The 14,768-nt window shown below is 36.0% G+C and overlaps 1 protein-coding gene across 1 annotated transcript in view; it reads right to left on the bottom strand.

Moving 5' to 3' along the window:
• Window positions 1–14,768, bottom strand: part of ATRNL1 (attractin like 1) — a 723,131-nt gene that overhangs the window by 92,929 nt on the left and 615,434 nt on the right. Inside the window, exon 27 of the mRNA XM_034663626.1 lies at window positions 5,722–5,836. Coding sequence (XP_034519517.1) covers window positions 5,722–5,836 — 115 coding nt within the window. The remainder of the gene's footprint in view (window positions 1–5,721; window positions 5,837–14,768) is intronic.

The following is a 14,768-nucleotide window of genomic DNA, read 5'->3' as shown; positions in this document are numbered from 1 at the left end:
GAGATCCAGAGTCAGGAGTTAGCTCCCCTGTGAGTGGAGAGGGCATGACCCTCAAGGGACAGGGTGGGGAAGGATGAGAGGTTGGCTGAAGGATTTGAGGCAGATGAGGCAGACTAAGAACAGAGGGGAGGGGCTCATCCATCATCTCTAAGTAGGTGCAGTGGGGATTATTCAACCATGGTGGCAAGTGAGAACAGAGACATGGTGGCAAGTGAGAACAGAGGAAAGGGCATCTGAATGACTGTTTGTCATTTTGTTACTCCCTTAGAATGATACTAATCTTTGTAACTGTATAACTCTCTCTTAAAGCACTGTCTACTCAGTGTCCGTAGCGCCTAACACAATTTGCCATTACTGGTTTATTTGCATGACTATTTATTTTGTGTTTGTCTCCACAGAGGCTATAACCGCTAAAGGGGCAGGAACTCTTTTGTATTTGTTTTTGTTCACTACCATACATCCAATGCCTGGCATGTAACAGACATGTTTAAATATTTCTCAAATGAATAAAGGTAATACAAGAAGATTCACAATAACAACATAACTATATTTTGTATAGAAGATAAAATTATTTCCTACTATCGATCTGTGGGTCTTTTTAATAGCAGATGTGTTTTTGACACAGTCATGTTTGTTAACAAACATCTCAGGTGTTTGCTCTTTGTTGTTCTCTGTCTAATTTTATAGTTTATTTTTCCATGAAATGCCCCCTTTTTTCTTTCTTCTTTATGAAGACACATATGATGTTTGTAAATAATATTTGGATTTGAGGTTAAAAGGTAACTACCATGCCAGATTTTGTATAATGAAGTCTTGATATGGTTCAGTAATTTTATTTCTTATTCCAGCCACCTCTAACACAGAGAGAGTGCTATAAGATTAGATCAACAGGTGTGTTTCTACAAGTGTGAAGATACAGTGGCAAAGTTATGGAAGGAAAATAGAGAGTCTTAAGGGACAGGAAAACTCAGAAGCTTCTGGAAAATGTGAATTAGCTTTAAAAACTGGTTTCAGAGGAAAAGAGTCCCACACTGAGAACCTGTAGACCTGGAGTCTGTTCCCAGACCATCTCTGGAAATGCAGAGGGCCTTCTACATTTCACTGGTGCTGTGGGATAATAATAGCTACGCTCCAGAATCATTAAGAGGGTTAAGCCAATCACTGTAGGGAAGGCACCTGATACAATGATCAGAATTACTAGTTCCCTTTCTCCTACCTCTTTTTCATTTAATAAACCAAGGTCTCTTTTTTGTCATCATTATCCATGACACTGTGAGTAGACTATCATTTTAAATATTATACAATATTCTAGATTTTTCAAAATAATCGGGTCATCCTGCCAAAACTTCGAAGCCTAAAAGAAAAAAATTCAAAGCTTTAGACTTTCTACAGTATTCTTTTCGGTAATGTTAGACTCAATCAAATGGTGAGGCAAGATCAGGGCAAACTTTTACCTTCAGTTGAAGCACATAGCTTCTTTTTGGCTGTGGACATCTGGGTCCCTGGGATTTTTAATCCAGTGAGAAGACTTAATTCGCTTCTTATTGGTTAGAATCCATAAACTATGAAATTCATAATCTTCCATCACAAAGTGACAGCAATCATTATCATTTTCAATTTATGCTTTTGAAGAGCTCTATTTACTTTGTCCACATTTCATCTTAATGTGACTCTAAAATGCTTGGAGACCTTGCCGTCCAAGGTGACTGGAGACATGCTTGGTTGTTTAGTGTCATGCAGCAATTACTCAGTGGGCCCTGTTTTCATGGGGATGTCAGTCTTTCAACCATTCTGAGGTCAGTAGAGAAAGTGTTGTATAGCATATAAACGTCAACAGCAGAAATCGTACATTAACCCGAGGAGTCTGGCGTGGTTGGCAGTAGCTTCTCACGAAGAATAGAGTAAAGAAGCAGGAGGGTTCCGCCGTGGGGGAGCTGGGAACCTAATTAGTCCAGTTCCAGGAATGCCAAAAAGCCTATTTAATATCTTTTGCTTTTACTCTTCTAAGCCACCTAGAGGGAGAATTGCTCACAAACACCTAAATTCATTACATTAAAAAAAAAAAAAAAAGATTAGTGCATGGGGTAATCTGAGGGATGAATCTGCAGTTTTTCTTTTGACCTCTGTGAAGATGAAAGCCACGGAAAGGACTTCACACATCTTAGACCCTTATCACTTGCTAAGAATTCCTAAAACATTTTCTGGTGGAAAGAGAATAAATTCCAAAGACAATGTCATATTTTACATTAAAAAAAATTACTAGGTGCTGCTGAAGAGAGAGGGCTAAAAAACTGGCACCCGTGTGTCTCTGCATCATTTATTCGTCAGTGGGACATTCAGCTTCAGAGAGAAAAGACCTCCACGCTCCTCGTGTGTTCTACCTTCTCTTTTTGCCCAAACTTACCCTGTCTTCAGGGCTTTTATTCATGGTAATGAAGAGGGCCTTAGGAAAAGCATCACTCTACACTTGGAAAGCTGCATTTCAAAAAAGGGCCTCGTAAAAAAATTTGAGACTGGACTAAGGACTGCGAGATAACTTTTCATCTAAGAAATAAGGCTTATTAGTCATTGAATAGGTATGCTAATATCTGGAGACATAAGTCACTCAAGAGCCCGGAGAAGGCTCCTGGCACCGTGTTCATCCCATAGTGGGGATGGGGTCAGAAGTCGATCCATGAAGCTCCTTCTCTATCACCATCATCATCAAAAGTATTTATGAACTGCTTTCTGTGTGTAGGGCACTGTGATAAGCACAGGCACATAGATGGACTTCCTGTAAAGATGTGAGATAAACCAAACTCTACAAATGAGATAACCAATGTCAACATTTCCTTTCCAAGAGCCGATATGGTTCTCGAATGATCATTGGAATGCATTTCTTCTCAAATAGTGGATGGTACTATGTTAAGTTTTAATCGCCTGTGTATACACCAAGTATCTTGATGAAGAGTAAAAAAATTAGTCGTTTAATTTGTATGTTGTTGTCAGTATTTGCCTTGTTTAGGGAAAACTGAGACGTGACCATTAGAAAATTTCTCTCTACAAACACTGCCTGGTTTTTTTTTTTTTTTTTTTTTTTTTTTTTTTTTTTTTTGGTTTGGTTGTGAAGCCAGGAGTTCTTTTTTTCTTTTTTCTTTTTTTATTGTTTCCCAATATCTTACTATAAAAATTTCAAACATGCAGCAAAGTGGAATTTTAACGACCCTATTTCCACCACCTAGATTCTACCATTAACATTTACTTTACTTGCTTTATAACATATCTGTCCATCCACCCGTCCTACTATCCATACATCAATATCATGCTTCTGATGCATTTCAAAGTAGTCTGCAGACAGCAGATAATACTATATTTTGAAGTAGACTCAAAGAGTGTTCCTTATCCTATAAAATATCTAGAAAACATTTATTACTTTTTTTTAAAAAAACAAAGAACAAGCTCACCCTGAATTATGCATACAGATATTCCACATAGTTCAATCTATAGGCTCTGTAAAAAGTATGGTAAGTTAACTCAGGGTTTTGTCTACCTTTATCAACTCTATAGAATTTTCAGTACTCCCCCAAATGTTGGGCTTCGTGAAGACATGGGCTATGGATTATAGAGAAATAAGCTCTCTGCTACAGATCATCAGGGAAAATTACCTGGCATGTTAGCAATCAGCATTTTTTCTCTTTCTTTCTTTCCTTTCTTTCTTTCTTTCTTTCTTTCTTTCCTTCCTTCCTTCCTTCCTTCCTTCCTTCTTTCTTTCTTTCTTTCTCTCTCTCTTTCTTTCTCTCTCTCTCTCTCTCCCTCCCTCCCTCTCTCTCTTTCTTCTTTCTTTCTTTCTTTCTTTCTTTCTTTCTTTCTTTCTTTCTCTCTCTCTCTCTTTCTTTCTCTTTCTTTCTTTCTTTCTTTCTTTCTTTCTTTTCCTCTATACACTCTAGTACTTTCCTAATTATTCCTTGAGTGTAGAAATACATTTCTATGCCTCAGTTCCCTCATTTACAAAGTGAGTTTTATAATACTGATTGCACAGGCTTGTCATGAGGATCAAATGTGAAAAATAAGACAACACTTTGGAAAGAGTAAAGCACTATGCACATCTAAGATAGCATTAGCCTTAGTAATCATAATGCATCTGTAATAAAACACAGCTGAGGTAATGGTCCACACAGCTACTTGGTTCTTTCAAATCAGTCAAAAAGATTTCAAAGGTTAAAGGGACAGAGTATTGGCAGTTGCCTTCACTCTGCCCATCAGTACGTCATCTTGTCAAAGATCTAGAAGAACCTTGGTGTATATCACATAGACTTGTTTTCATTAGTGAAGTGTTTGTTTTGGAAATCATCCCAGTCCTAAAACAATACTTCCATTAGCTGGGCACAGTACCTATAATTATCCATCTTATCTGACCTGTGCCAAACTATTCTACCTCCTACATTTTATTTACTTTTACCTTGCTCTCCTGAAAGAAGAGCATGGAATTCACTCAACATATGAGAAAGTAAAGAGAATGCTTAGTTCTTTGAATGAAGACCTACAAATAAATTTTGGGCAGAAGTTCCTGCAACAAGATATCATCAGGTACCATAAATAACAAATCATTTTTAAGTGATGTAAACCCTCTGTCTCCATATGGGAAAAACTCTGCTACAAGAATATCTTAAGTTTACAGGGGATAAAGTAATGTAGCTTCCATTTTTGTGTCAGGTTGGATACAAATCAAGAAAGTGAGAAGCAAGGTCAGAGCTAGCTAGGGAACCAAGAAAAGCTAAAATAAGCAGGGAGGCGAGCTCAGCATCAGTTACTCTTACTGAGAATTTGTCAGATCTCTGGCACTTTTTGCTTAAGGGGAATTGAAAAGAAAGATTTGAAATTACCCTTACCCTCAAAAAGCATCCATTTCATAAGAGTTGGACAGAGCAAATAATCGGAGATGGAAAACTTACACATTGTAAATAAATGGAATAGAATATGTAAAAAGAGAGGAATAAGCATGATTTGTGATTTAATTACAAGTTATACTCAACATTGTGCGTGTGTACAATGTGAACAACATCATAGCAACGAGAAGACTTCTAATAGGACACATACAGTTACCCCCAAATTCAAAAGATGCTTTTCACGTAGGAAAAGGAGAATCAGAGGCAAAGGCTGGCTGGGCCATCTGAGGGGAAGGGTTCCCTGGCCCATGAGCTTTATGGGTCTGGTGCTGATAACAAGAACATATATTAAATATACTGAGATGGTGGCATCAAGCTGTCATTCTCTGACACCACTACACATTCCAAACATGCAAGTTAACTCCTTAATTTGGTTCCATATTTATGAAGCACACTTCTAATCACATTTATAATTTGGCATCCTATGTGACACACATACTGGGAAAAAATAAGTGGCCCAAAGGGGTCAAAAACTTGTTTGCCATGCTAGTGAGATTTCTCACTGTAGTTACAACAACAGATTTGGGTGTGTGTGTGAACACACATACACATGTATATGATATACAAACATACACACATATTTAACATGTGGCTTTAAGAGAAACACTGGCAAATCTGTTTATAGCAATGCAGATTTCTAGATGTTTTGGTAAAAGTTTGCATTCTAATAAATTCTACCATGCTTTCAATTAGAACCACGTAAATACCCTCACCATACTGCTTGATGGCACTGTTTATGTCTGCTGTCTAGTCTACGTGTTTTGCTGAACTGCTGAGAGCGCCACGCTCATCTTACCTGACTGTCCAGGAGGAGGGGCACCTGACGATCCTCGCGGTAGACAAAGAAACACAGTCAGAACAGCAGCTCTATTCCCGGCACATGGTTCGATGGCTATGGGTTTGGGTGCTCCCTGAAAAAGAAAACCCAATTTTAAATTCGCATAATTGACAGGGCACTGCTATTTTATTTTTCTCCTACCTATGCTTCAGTCAGCTAAACTGTACACTCCTAGTGGATGGGGACACATGATGTCTCATTTTCTAATAGTTCAACTGAATATTTTCTCATAGTAATACAGTGTTTTGTAGTGGTGGTCATTAACATTTAGAAGACTTTTTCTTCTTGAGAAATTAAATATTGGTACATATTTTTGAAAAGTACTCTTTGTTCTATTTTTGTTTTTTTTTCCAATAGACTTTATTTTTTTAATTATTATTTTTAATAATAATATTTTTATTATGTTAGTCACCATACAGTACATCCCTAGTTTTTGATGTAAAGCTCCATGATTCATTAGTTGCGTATAACACCCAGTGCACCATGCAATACGTGCCCTCCTTACTACCCATCACCAGCCTATCCCATTCCCCCACCCCTCTCCCCTCTGAAGCCCTCAGTTTTTAAATTATTTTTGAACTATTTTTTAAATAATTGTTATAGGATTATCTTTAATTACTTATGTGTATTTTAAATTCACATATAACGTATTATTGGTTTCAGAGGTACAGGTCTGTGATTTATCAGTCTTATATAATACCCAGTGCTCATTACATCACATGTATGTGATGTAGACCATATTTTTTAGAGTGGTTCTAGGTTCACAGTAAAAGTGAGAGGGAGGTACAAGATTTCCCCTACACACTTTGCTCTAACATATGTATAGCCTCCTACATCATCAATTGCCCCCACCGGAGAGGTATATTTGTTACAATGGATGAACCTTCAGTGACACATCATACTCATCAGAGGTCCATAGTTTACATTAGGGTTCACTCTCGTGTTATAGTCTATGGGTTTGGACAAATGTAAATGACATGTATCCACCAATACAGTATCACAGAGTAAATTCACTGCCTAAAAATCCTCTGTGCTCCACCTATTCATACCTTCCTCACTACCCAAATCCTGGCAACCACTGATCTTCTTACCAGCTCCATAGTTTTGCCTTTCCCAGAATGTCATATAGTTGGAATCACAGAATTTAGCCTTTTCAGGTTGACTTCTTTCACTTAGTAATAAATATGCACGTAAGGTTCCTCCATGTCTTCTCATTCCTTTTTAGCGCTGAATAACATTCCATTGTCTGGCTGTACCACAGTTTATTTATCCATTCACCTTCTGAAGGACATCTTGGATGCTTCTGAATTTCCACAATTAAAAATAAAGCTATTATACGGAGTACCTGGGTGGCTCAGTCAGTGAAGTGTCCAACTCTTGACTTTGGCTCAGGTCATGATCTCAGGGTCATAAGATGGAGCCCCACACCGTGTCCCATGCTGGGCATGGAGCCTGCTTAAGATTCTCTCTCTCCCTCTGCCCCTTCCCCTGATGTGCATGTGTTCTCTTTAAAAATATAAATAAATAAAATAAATAAAGCTACTATAAACATCCATGTGGAAGCTTTTGTGTGAACATAACTTTTCAACTCCATTGGGTAAATATCAAGGAGTGTGACTGCTGGGTCATATAGTAGAAGGACGTTTAATTCTTTAAGAGCCCATCAACTGTCTTCCAATGCGGTTGTACCATTTTGCAATATCACGAGCAATGAATAAGAGGTCCTCTTGCTCTACCTCTTCACCAACATTTGTTGGTGTCAGCGTTCCAGATTTGGGCCATAGGTGTGCAGTGGCATCTCGTTGTTTTACTTTGAATTTCCTCTGGTGATATATGATATGAAGCATCTTTTCATATGCTTATTTGCTATTCTGTATGTCTCTTTTGGTGAGGTATCTGTTAAGGTCTTTTGCCCACTTTTAATTGGTTCGTTTCTTATTGTTGAGATTTAAGAGTTCTTTGTATATTTTGGAAAGCAGTTCTTTATCAGATGTCTCCTTTGCAAATATTTTCTCCCAGTTTGTGGTTTGTCTCCCATTCTCTTGATATTGTCTTCTGAAGAGCAGAAGTTTTTGATTTTGATGAATTCCAGCTTAGTAGGTATTTCTTTCACAGATTGTGCTTTTGGCATTGTATCTAAAAAGTCATCACCATACACCAGGTCATCCAGGTTTTCTTCCAGGTTATTGTTAGGACTCTTATAGTTTTGCAGCTTACATTTAGGTCTATGATCCATTTTGAGTTAATTTTTGTGAAGAGTACAAGATTCATTTTTTTGCATTGGATGTTCAGTTGTTCCAGAAACATTTCTTTAAAAGACTATCTTTGCTTCATTGCCTTGCCTTTGATCCTTTGACAAAGACCAATTGACTATATTTATGTGGGTCTATTTTTGCACTTTATTCTGTTCCATTGATCTAATTTTCTGTTCTTTCACCAATACTACCTGTCTTGATTACTGTAGGTTTATAGTAAGTCTTGAAGTTGGGTAGTGTCAGGCCTCCTGACTTCAATACTATGTTGGCTATTCTGGGTCTTTTGCCTCTCCATATAAAATTTAGAGTCAGTTTGTAGATATTCACAAAATAACCTGCTGGCATTTTGATTGGGATTGCTTTGAATCTATAGATCAGGTTGGGAAGAACTGACATCTTGACAATATTGATTATTCATATTCATGAACACAGAATATCTTTGCCTTTATTTAGTTTTTTTTTATTTTATTCATCAGAGTTTTGTAGTTTTCCTTATGCAGATCTTGTACATATTTTGTTAGATTTATACCTAAGTATTTCATTTTGAGAGGCAGTAGTATAAATGCTATTAAAATGCTATTAATTTTAAATTCTACTTGTTCATTGCTGGTATGTAGGAAGGCAACTGACTTGTATTTTAACCTTATATTTGCAAACTTGCTATAATTGCTTATCATTTCAGGAGTATTGTTGTTGATTCTTTTGGATTTTTCTAAATAGAAAATCATGTCATGTATGAATATAGTTTCATTTCTTGCATCCCAATCTGTATACCTTTATTTCTTTTTATTGTCATAATGCATTAGCTACAACTTCCAGTACAGCGTTGAAGAGGAGTGGTGGTGAAGAGCATCCTTACCTTGTACGTGATCTTAGTGGAAATGTTTCAACTTCTCATCATTAAGCATGATATTAGCTGTAGGTTTTTTGCAGATATTCTTCATCAAGTTAAGGAAGTTCTCCTCTATTCTTAGTTTATTGAGAGTTTTTATACAGTTTTTATAGAAAAGTAGGCTAAATACTTGATTATTTTTTATCAATTCTCAAAATAATTATTTGCTAGCATTCTCCAAACATGATCATTTATATTATCAGTATAAATTTATACTTTTAATATTTCTGGCATGTTTCAATTGATAGGAGTTATAGTTTTGATATTGTTATTTTGTTAATTGTTCAAATTATACTATCTTTGAACAATGAGAATGTCTTCAAATTGGCTCCTGAGTTCTTCTGACATGACCACAAAAGCCTTTGATAGCTTCCTTGTCTTTTGCCTGTCCCAGACTTGTAATCAGACATTTCTCTAAGGAAGCTTGCAGAAAAGTGATATTAACTCCAGACATAAGAGGTATTTATTGCTACTGGGCTGGCGATTGTTCTAGGAAGTTTCAGGCAACAGAGCTCAGTATCAAAAATTGGATTTCCAAAGGAGCAGACTCCCTGGGTGACAGAGTTAGCAAGCAGAGGTTCTTATGGTCAAAAAAAAAAAAATGTAGAAGGAAAAAGAAGGAAGCCTCATTAGACAGAGGGAAAGGGCTGAACTGAGATGCAAGGCCAAGAGGAGACCTGGAAAGCCAGAATGATCTTTCAATGATCAAGTTGGGCTAGGAGGGCCAGGCTTTTATACTCTCTCAAAGATCAGTTCTTACATATCATTGTCCTTGGGAAGGGTCATGATCTTGGACGAGGTGGCTCCCTGCTGTTGTGGTAATACCTGAAGGGGCTGACAGCTGAAGATAGTCAACAGCATTCCCAGAACCTGAGCATCATGTCTTCAATGAAGGTGGATTTGTGTAAAAAATTTTAATGATATTGCCTATTCAAATTTAATTTATTTAACTTCTTTGAGTTTTTGTCTCTTTTTTCTCTTACATTAAAAATCTTGATATCAAGTAATATTGATAGTTACGTTTATGCTATAACACAATTTAAATATACTATTATATATTATATGTGACAATACAATTAATTAAAATTTACTTCTCTGTAGTTTTTGTTTTGTTTTGTTTTTGTCTTAAGGATCCTACTAAGAATATACTGCATGTTTAAAATCACTTGGAAAAAATAAAATAAAATCATTTGAAAGGTCCTCTCTGTGTGGTTTTGCCACTGATTCCATCCCAATTTAGGTAAGTTTGTGAATGCAGAGGTTGATTGTTTTGAGGGATTGTTCCCTTTTCCATTTTTATTTAATATCGCTTTATAATTTTAAGACATTGAAATGGTTCTAGGGTCAGATCTAAAAATTAAGTACAGTTAGAGAGGTTTACCATCCACCTTTGTTCCCTTCATGCTATTCCCTTTTTAGGCAAGTAAGTTTTTGTGCGGATATAAGTTCTCAAATCCTTGAGTAAATATCAAGGAGTATGACTGCTGGATTGTATGGTGCCCATCATTTTAGCACCAAATCCTGGCACAAAAGAGATGTGCCGACATTTGAATAAATGAATGCATGTCACTCTATTTGATGGGTAGTCTGTGAACCACAAAGTTATGCAACTTTTGTTGCTTTCTTGTTATTGTTTCCTGCCACCAATGATACACTACACAATACAGTTTATATAATTAAATTTTCACAACCCAAAATATTTTGTTACTATATCTTTAATATCACTTCAGTGAAACACGTATGTCATAATCACCAACTAAGACATTTGTATAAATAATATGACCTTGGGAATAGAGTAAATGAAAATAATGATAACAATTATAGTAGTAATAGCTAGCATTGTATTAAGTACTTAGTATGAATTATGTACTCCAAATTTTTACATATAATAGCTTATTTAAATCTTACAGTAAGAACGCTGAAGCAAAGTTAAAACTACCTATTCAAATTTATATAACTAGGAAGGAGCAGAGCTGAGATTTATTCTCAGGCAGGCTGCCTCCCGCATCCATCATCTTCACCACACAATGTAGTTTATCATATGCGTGCATGTACAAACAAATGTGCACCCACACACGTGTACATAAACACATGTGCAAGCACACAGGTATGCAAACACACATATTCCATGCACACACGTGTGGACACAAACATACACAAGTAATTTAGGGGTAAATAGAATGTCACCTCTGAAACAGTGAGGATATCATTTTAGCATAGGAAAGGCGAATTTGGCTACTTCCCTGAAAAACCTGCAAGTGAGACATGGCTGACATGTCAAGGCAACATCTATTCATGAAGACAAAATCGAAGAAAAAAAGGCCACTGGTTTAATGATTAGAACAAATGATTTGTTTGGTCTTTTTTGTTGATTGTATTTGAACTTTTCAGAAGAAATACAGACATATGTAGTCATTCACCAAGAATATTTTAGAATACTGCCGTTTCCAGAAAGTTTAACGAGGCATTAAAGATAAAATATGTCCCCTTTCTTGTAAAACTTAGACTGAAATTTCTGGTGACAACAGTTTTATGTGGTTATAAAGGATTTCTCCTTTATAGCAACATAAATCTCATGTTTTAAATTATTCTCATACAGATACATTTTGGGGGTTTTCAATATAAAGGTGAAAGTGGCCATGATGGCAGAAGTAAAGGGCATAAAAATGTTCCAGGAATATGCTGTAAGCCATGTTGCAATACTTGTATCAAGTTACATGATCTACGGTTTTACACTTTAAAGCTTACATTTAATTTAACAGACTTATTTTTGAAAATGTTAAGTCAAAATCAGCATAAGTACATAGATATTCTCCAATGATGTAAATATTTAGAGAATAGGCTTGTCATATTCCAAGGCTAACAGAAAAATACTATGAATGTTTTGAATCATATTTCTAGGCTTCTGAAATTTATTCTAATTTAATAAATGCAAAGTATATGGAAAGGTCAATTGGTTAAAATATACTAAGAGAAAATAAAATGAATTCAGATTTAAATAATGGTGATATATCAGAAATATTAAAATCCTCTTTAATATACCTAAGAAATACTTATCCTCTCTACCATCAGGCAAGGTTTTCTTTGTTGTTTTGTTTTTAAGCTCTCAATGGGATAATTGGAACTATTCAAAATATCCAAATTTATGTTAAAATATTTGATTACAAAAATGAGAAGAAAGCAAGTTTATGATTACAACAAAATAAAACGAAACAATAACAAAAACAGTTGAGAAACAGTGGTTCTTGGTTTAGGGGGTTTAGAAAAACAGGAAACAATCTGAGAATATATCAGTTGATTGTGTTGTTGGGCTACCTTTCTGCTATTAATGCCAAAAGCACCAACTGAGAGAAAAATTAGCAAAAAATACCTATAAATGTCGAGTAGAAAATGATTTAATCTTTTAACGTCAGAGAATCAGCAAGAGATGAAGAGTGTAGTAAAATATCTGGACCACAGAAAAGGAATTAAGTTTGTATACAAGCTACTTCTGTAAAAGCATCCTTACAATAATTCTCTAATCTTAATTCTGCTGCAATTGTACAGAAAACATTCAGAAATTTCTCTATATTTATAAACTATATGAAAAGAGCTTATAATTCCATTTTAAAATCAAATTGGCTTACAACTTCTTCTATTTTGGCTATAAAATTTTCATCAAAGGATATTAGCAAAAATATGAATTATTCATTATGTTAAAAATATTAGTGACTAGCAGAGCTCTTCGACGCTTCTGGCAAGAATTCACATAACTTAAAAAATTATTTCCAAAGAATTTGTGGCAAATCTCACTTTCAACAAAGAATTTTAAAGAAAAACAAAGAAAAAAAACCCCACTTTATAGCACTTGATTTTTGCAATGGAAAATAGCAAAGCCCTAAGAACAATATTTCTGATACCTTGAGGTTTGCCAGTTGTTTAGCAATAGATACATAACCATGAATCAAAATCATTCCACAATGACACAACATGTTCACTGAACTGTGCAATTCATCATGCATTTTCCATGGCTGCCTTTGAAAGAGATAAGGCATGGGTTTGTTTGCTCATAGCACTCAGAGACTGTGATTTACTTCCAGGCAGTTTCATATTTGTTGTATCATAAGAAGCTGGTGTTAGACCATGCCAGAAAATATCATTGACAGTTATATAATTAGCAGTCCTTGTTTATTAAGCACACAGCATTTTTAGAGTGAAAGAGATTTGTTTTGTTCACTCTAGTGTTTTTGAAATTATTGTACTCATATTTCCGAGTTTTCGTTTTTAGAGGCAACAATTCTGTGTTATCTCTTTTCATTTTTCAGCTATTGAAGACAAGCAAGTTAGTAGAGAAGCTTCTGGAATCATAAGGATTTCCAAGATGAGAGTTCTTAAAATTTATAATGACTGAAAAGAAATATTCTGAAAGTGAGGCCACCATCTGACATAGCCTGGGAAACTGGTACTGCAAGAATCATGGGATGTCTGGAAGATCAATGGGCAAAGTGGGCTACGTATTTGTTCCTTCCTCCATTGGCCCACTCGAAGAGTTAGTACATGAATGAGTGATTCACTTCTAGAAGTCACACTGAAGCCCCATCACTGGAAACCCTCACCCCAGTGGCTGAGGATTTAACAGAATTATTTGATGTCCTTGGACTAGTCCTAAAAATTTAAGTAGTCTAATACTCTAGGCCCCAGAAGATTAAAAAAAAAATGTTTCCTTCTCAAAAACGTTCACTAATTTCAAAGTAAGGCTGCAGACTCAAATTCCCTGAAGGCCCAGGTAGGTAATTTAATACCTGTTACCTATTAACATTTCTTAAATGCTCACGATATGCCTTGTGCTGTGCTACATGTTTACATGAGTTTAACCTTACTCCATGAGCTAGGAACTATTCCCATTTTACAGATAATGAAACTGAAGCTCAGAGAGTTTAAGGAACATAATTGTAGACCTAATAGGTGACAAAGCCATGATTTGGAACAATGTAACCTATCTTCTGAGCTTGTATGCCTAACCACTCTGCATTATGCCTATAGTAGGTAAGAAGACTGTCTTAACTTCCAGAATAAGACAACAAAAAGTAGTGGGTACTACAGTGAACTGGAAAGTATAAGAGTTCTTTAAAGACATTAAATCTCAAAATTGTTGCTGTCAAAACAAGACATCTATGGGCCAAAATGGTCTGATGGCTGGTCCTTGGTGATCTCTGTAACATGGAGTCCAAAATGGCATTTCAGGATTGCCATGCTCTTGTCAAACATCTTTTATTCAGCCCAAGCTCTGTGTTTTAGTTAATGTAAGTTTCTAGTCAACAACTGTGCCCAGGGTTTCCAGAATCTGTGCCGTCTTCACTCATAACATCCCTACTGTCTAGGAGATCTTTCTTATAGGCCTCTAATTTTTCTACAATTATTCATCCCTCCAGAAAACTCATCCATGAATCCTTCCTTGGTCTGAGGTATTGAGTCTCTCTCCCTTAGTCCTTTAATTGCACCTTTTATGGCCCTCCCCATTTTCCACCTTGAATGACACTCATAAATACCCTATCATCCCATTGGAACAATCTCTTTGAGGATAGGCCCAGTTTCTTATTCATCCCTATTGTCTCTGCACTCACTCTCTCTCTTTGAAATGCCTAAGCATGGTGCCTGTGCCACCTTTGGGGACTTATGTCTCCCACTCTTTTACTCTAGCTATTGATGTTTATGTCATATGTCTCTGTTAGATTCCTGCTCCACCAACCCAGATATCATGTTGGATTCCTCTTTGCTTTTCCTATACCATCTATTAGAGTACATGTTTCACATGATAAGTGAGTGAATCAAAGAATAAATGAAATTGACATGGTAGCATGATCACTTTCTCCAAATAC

The sequence above is a fragment of the Ailuropoda melanoleuca genome, chromosome 6, assembly GCF_002007445.2.
Source record: "Ailuropoda melanoleuca isolate Jingjing chromosome 6, ASM200744v2, whole genome shotgun sequence".
In the NCBI taxonomy this organism is placed as follows: domain Eukaryota; kingdom Metazoa; phylum Chordata; class Mammalia; order Carnivora; family Ursidae; genus Ailuropoda; species Ailuropoda melanoleuca.
This window is presented reverse-complemented; position numbering and strand designations above follow the sequence as displayed.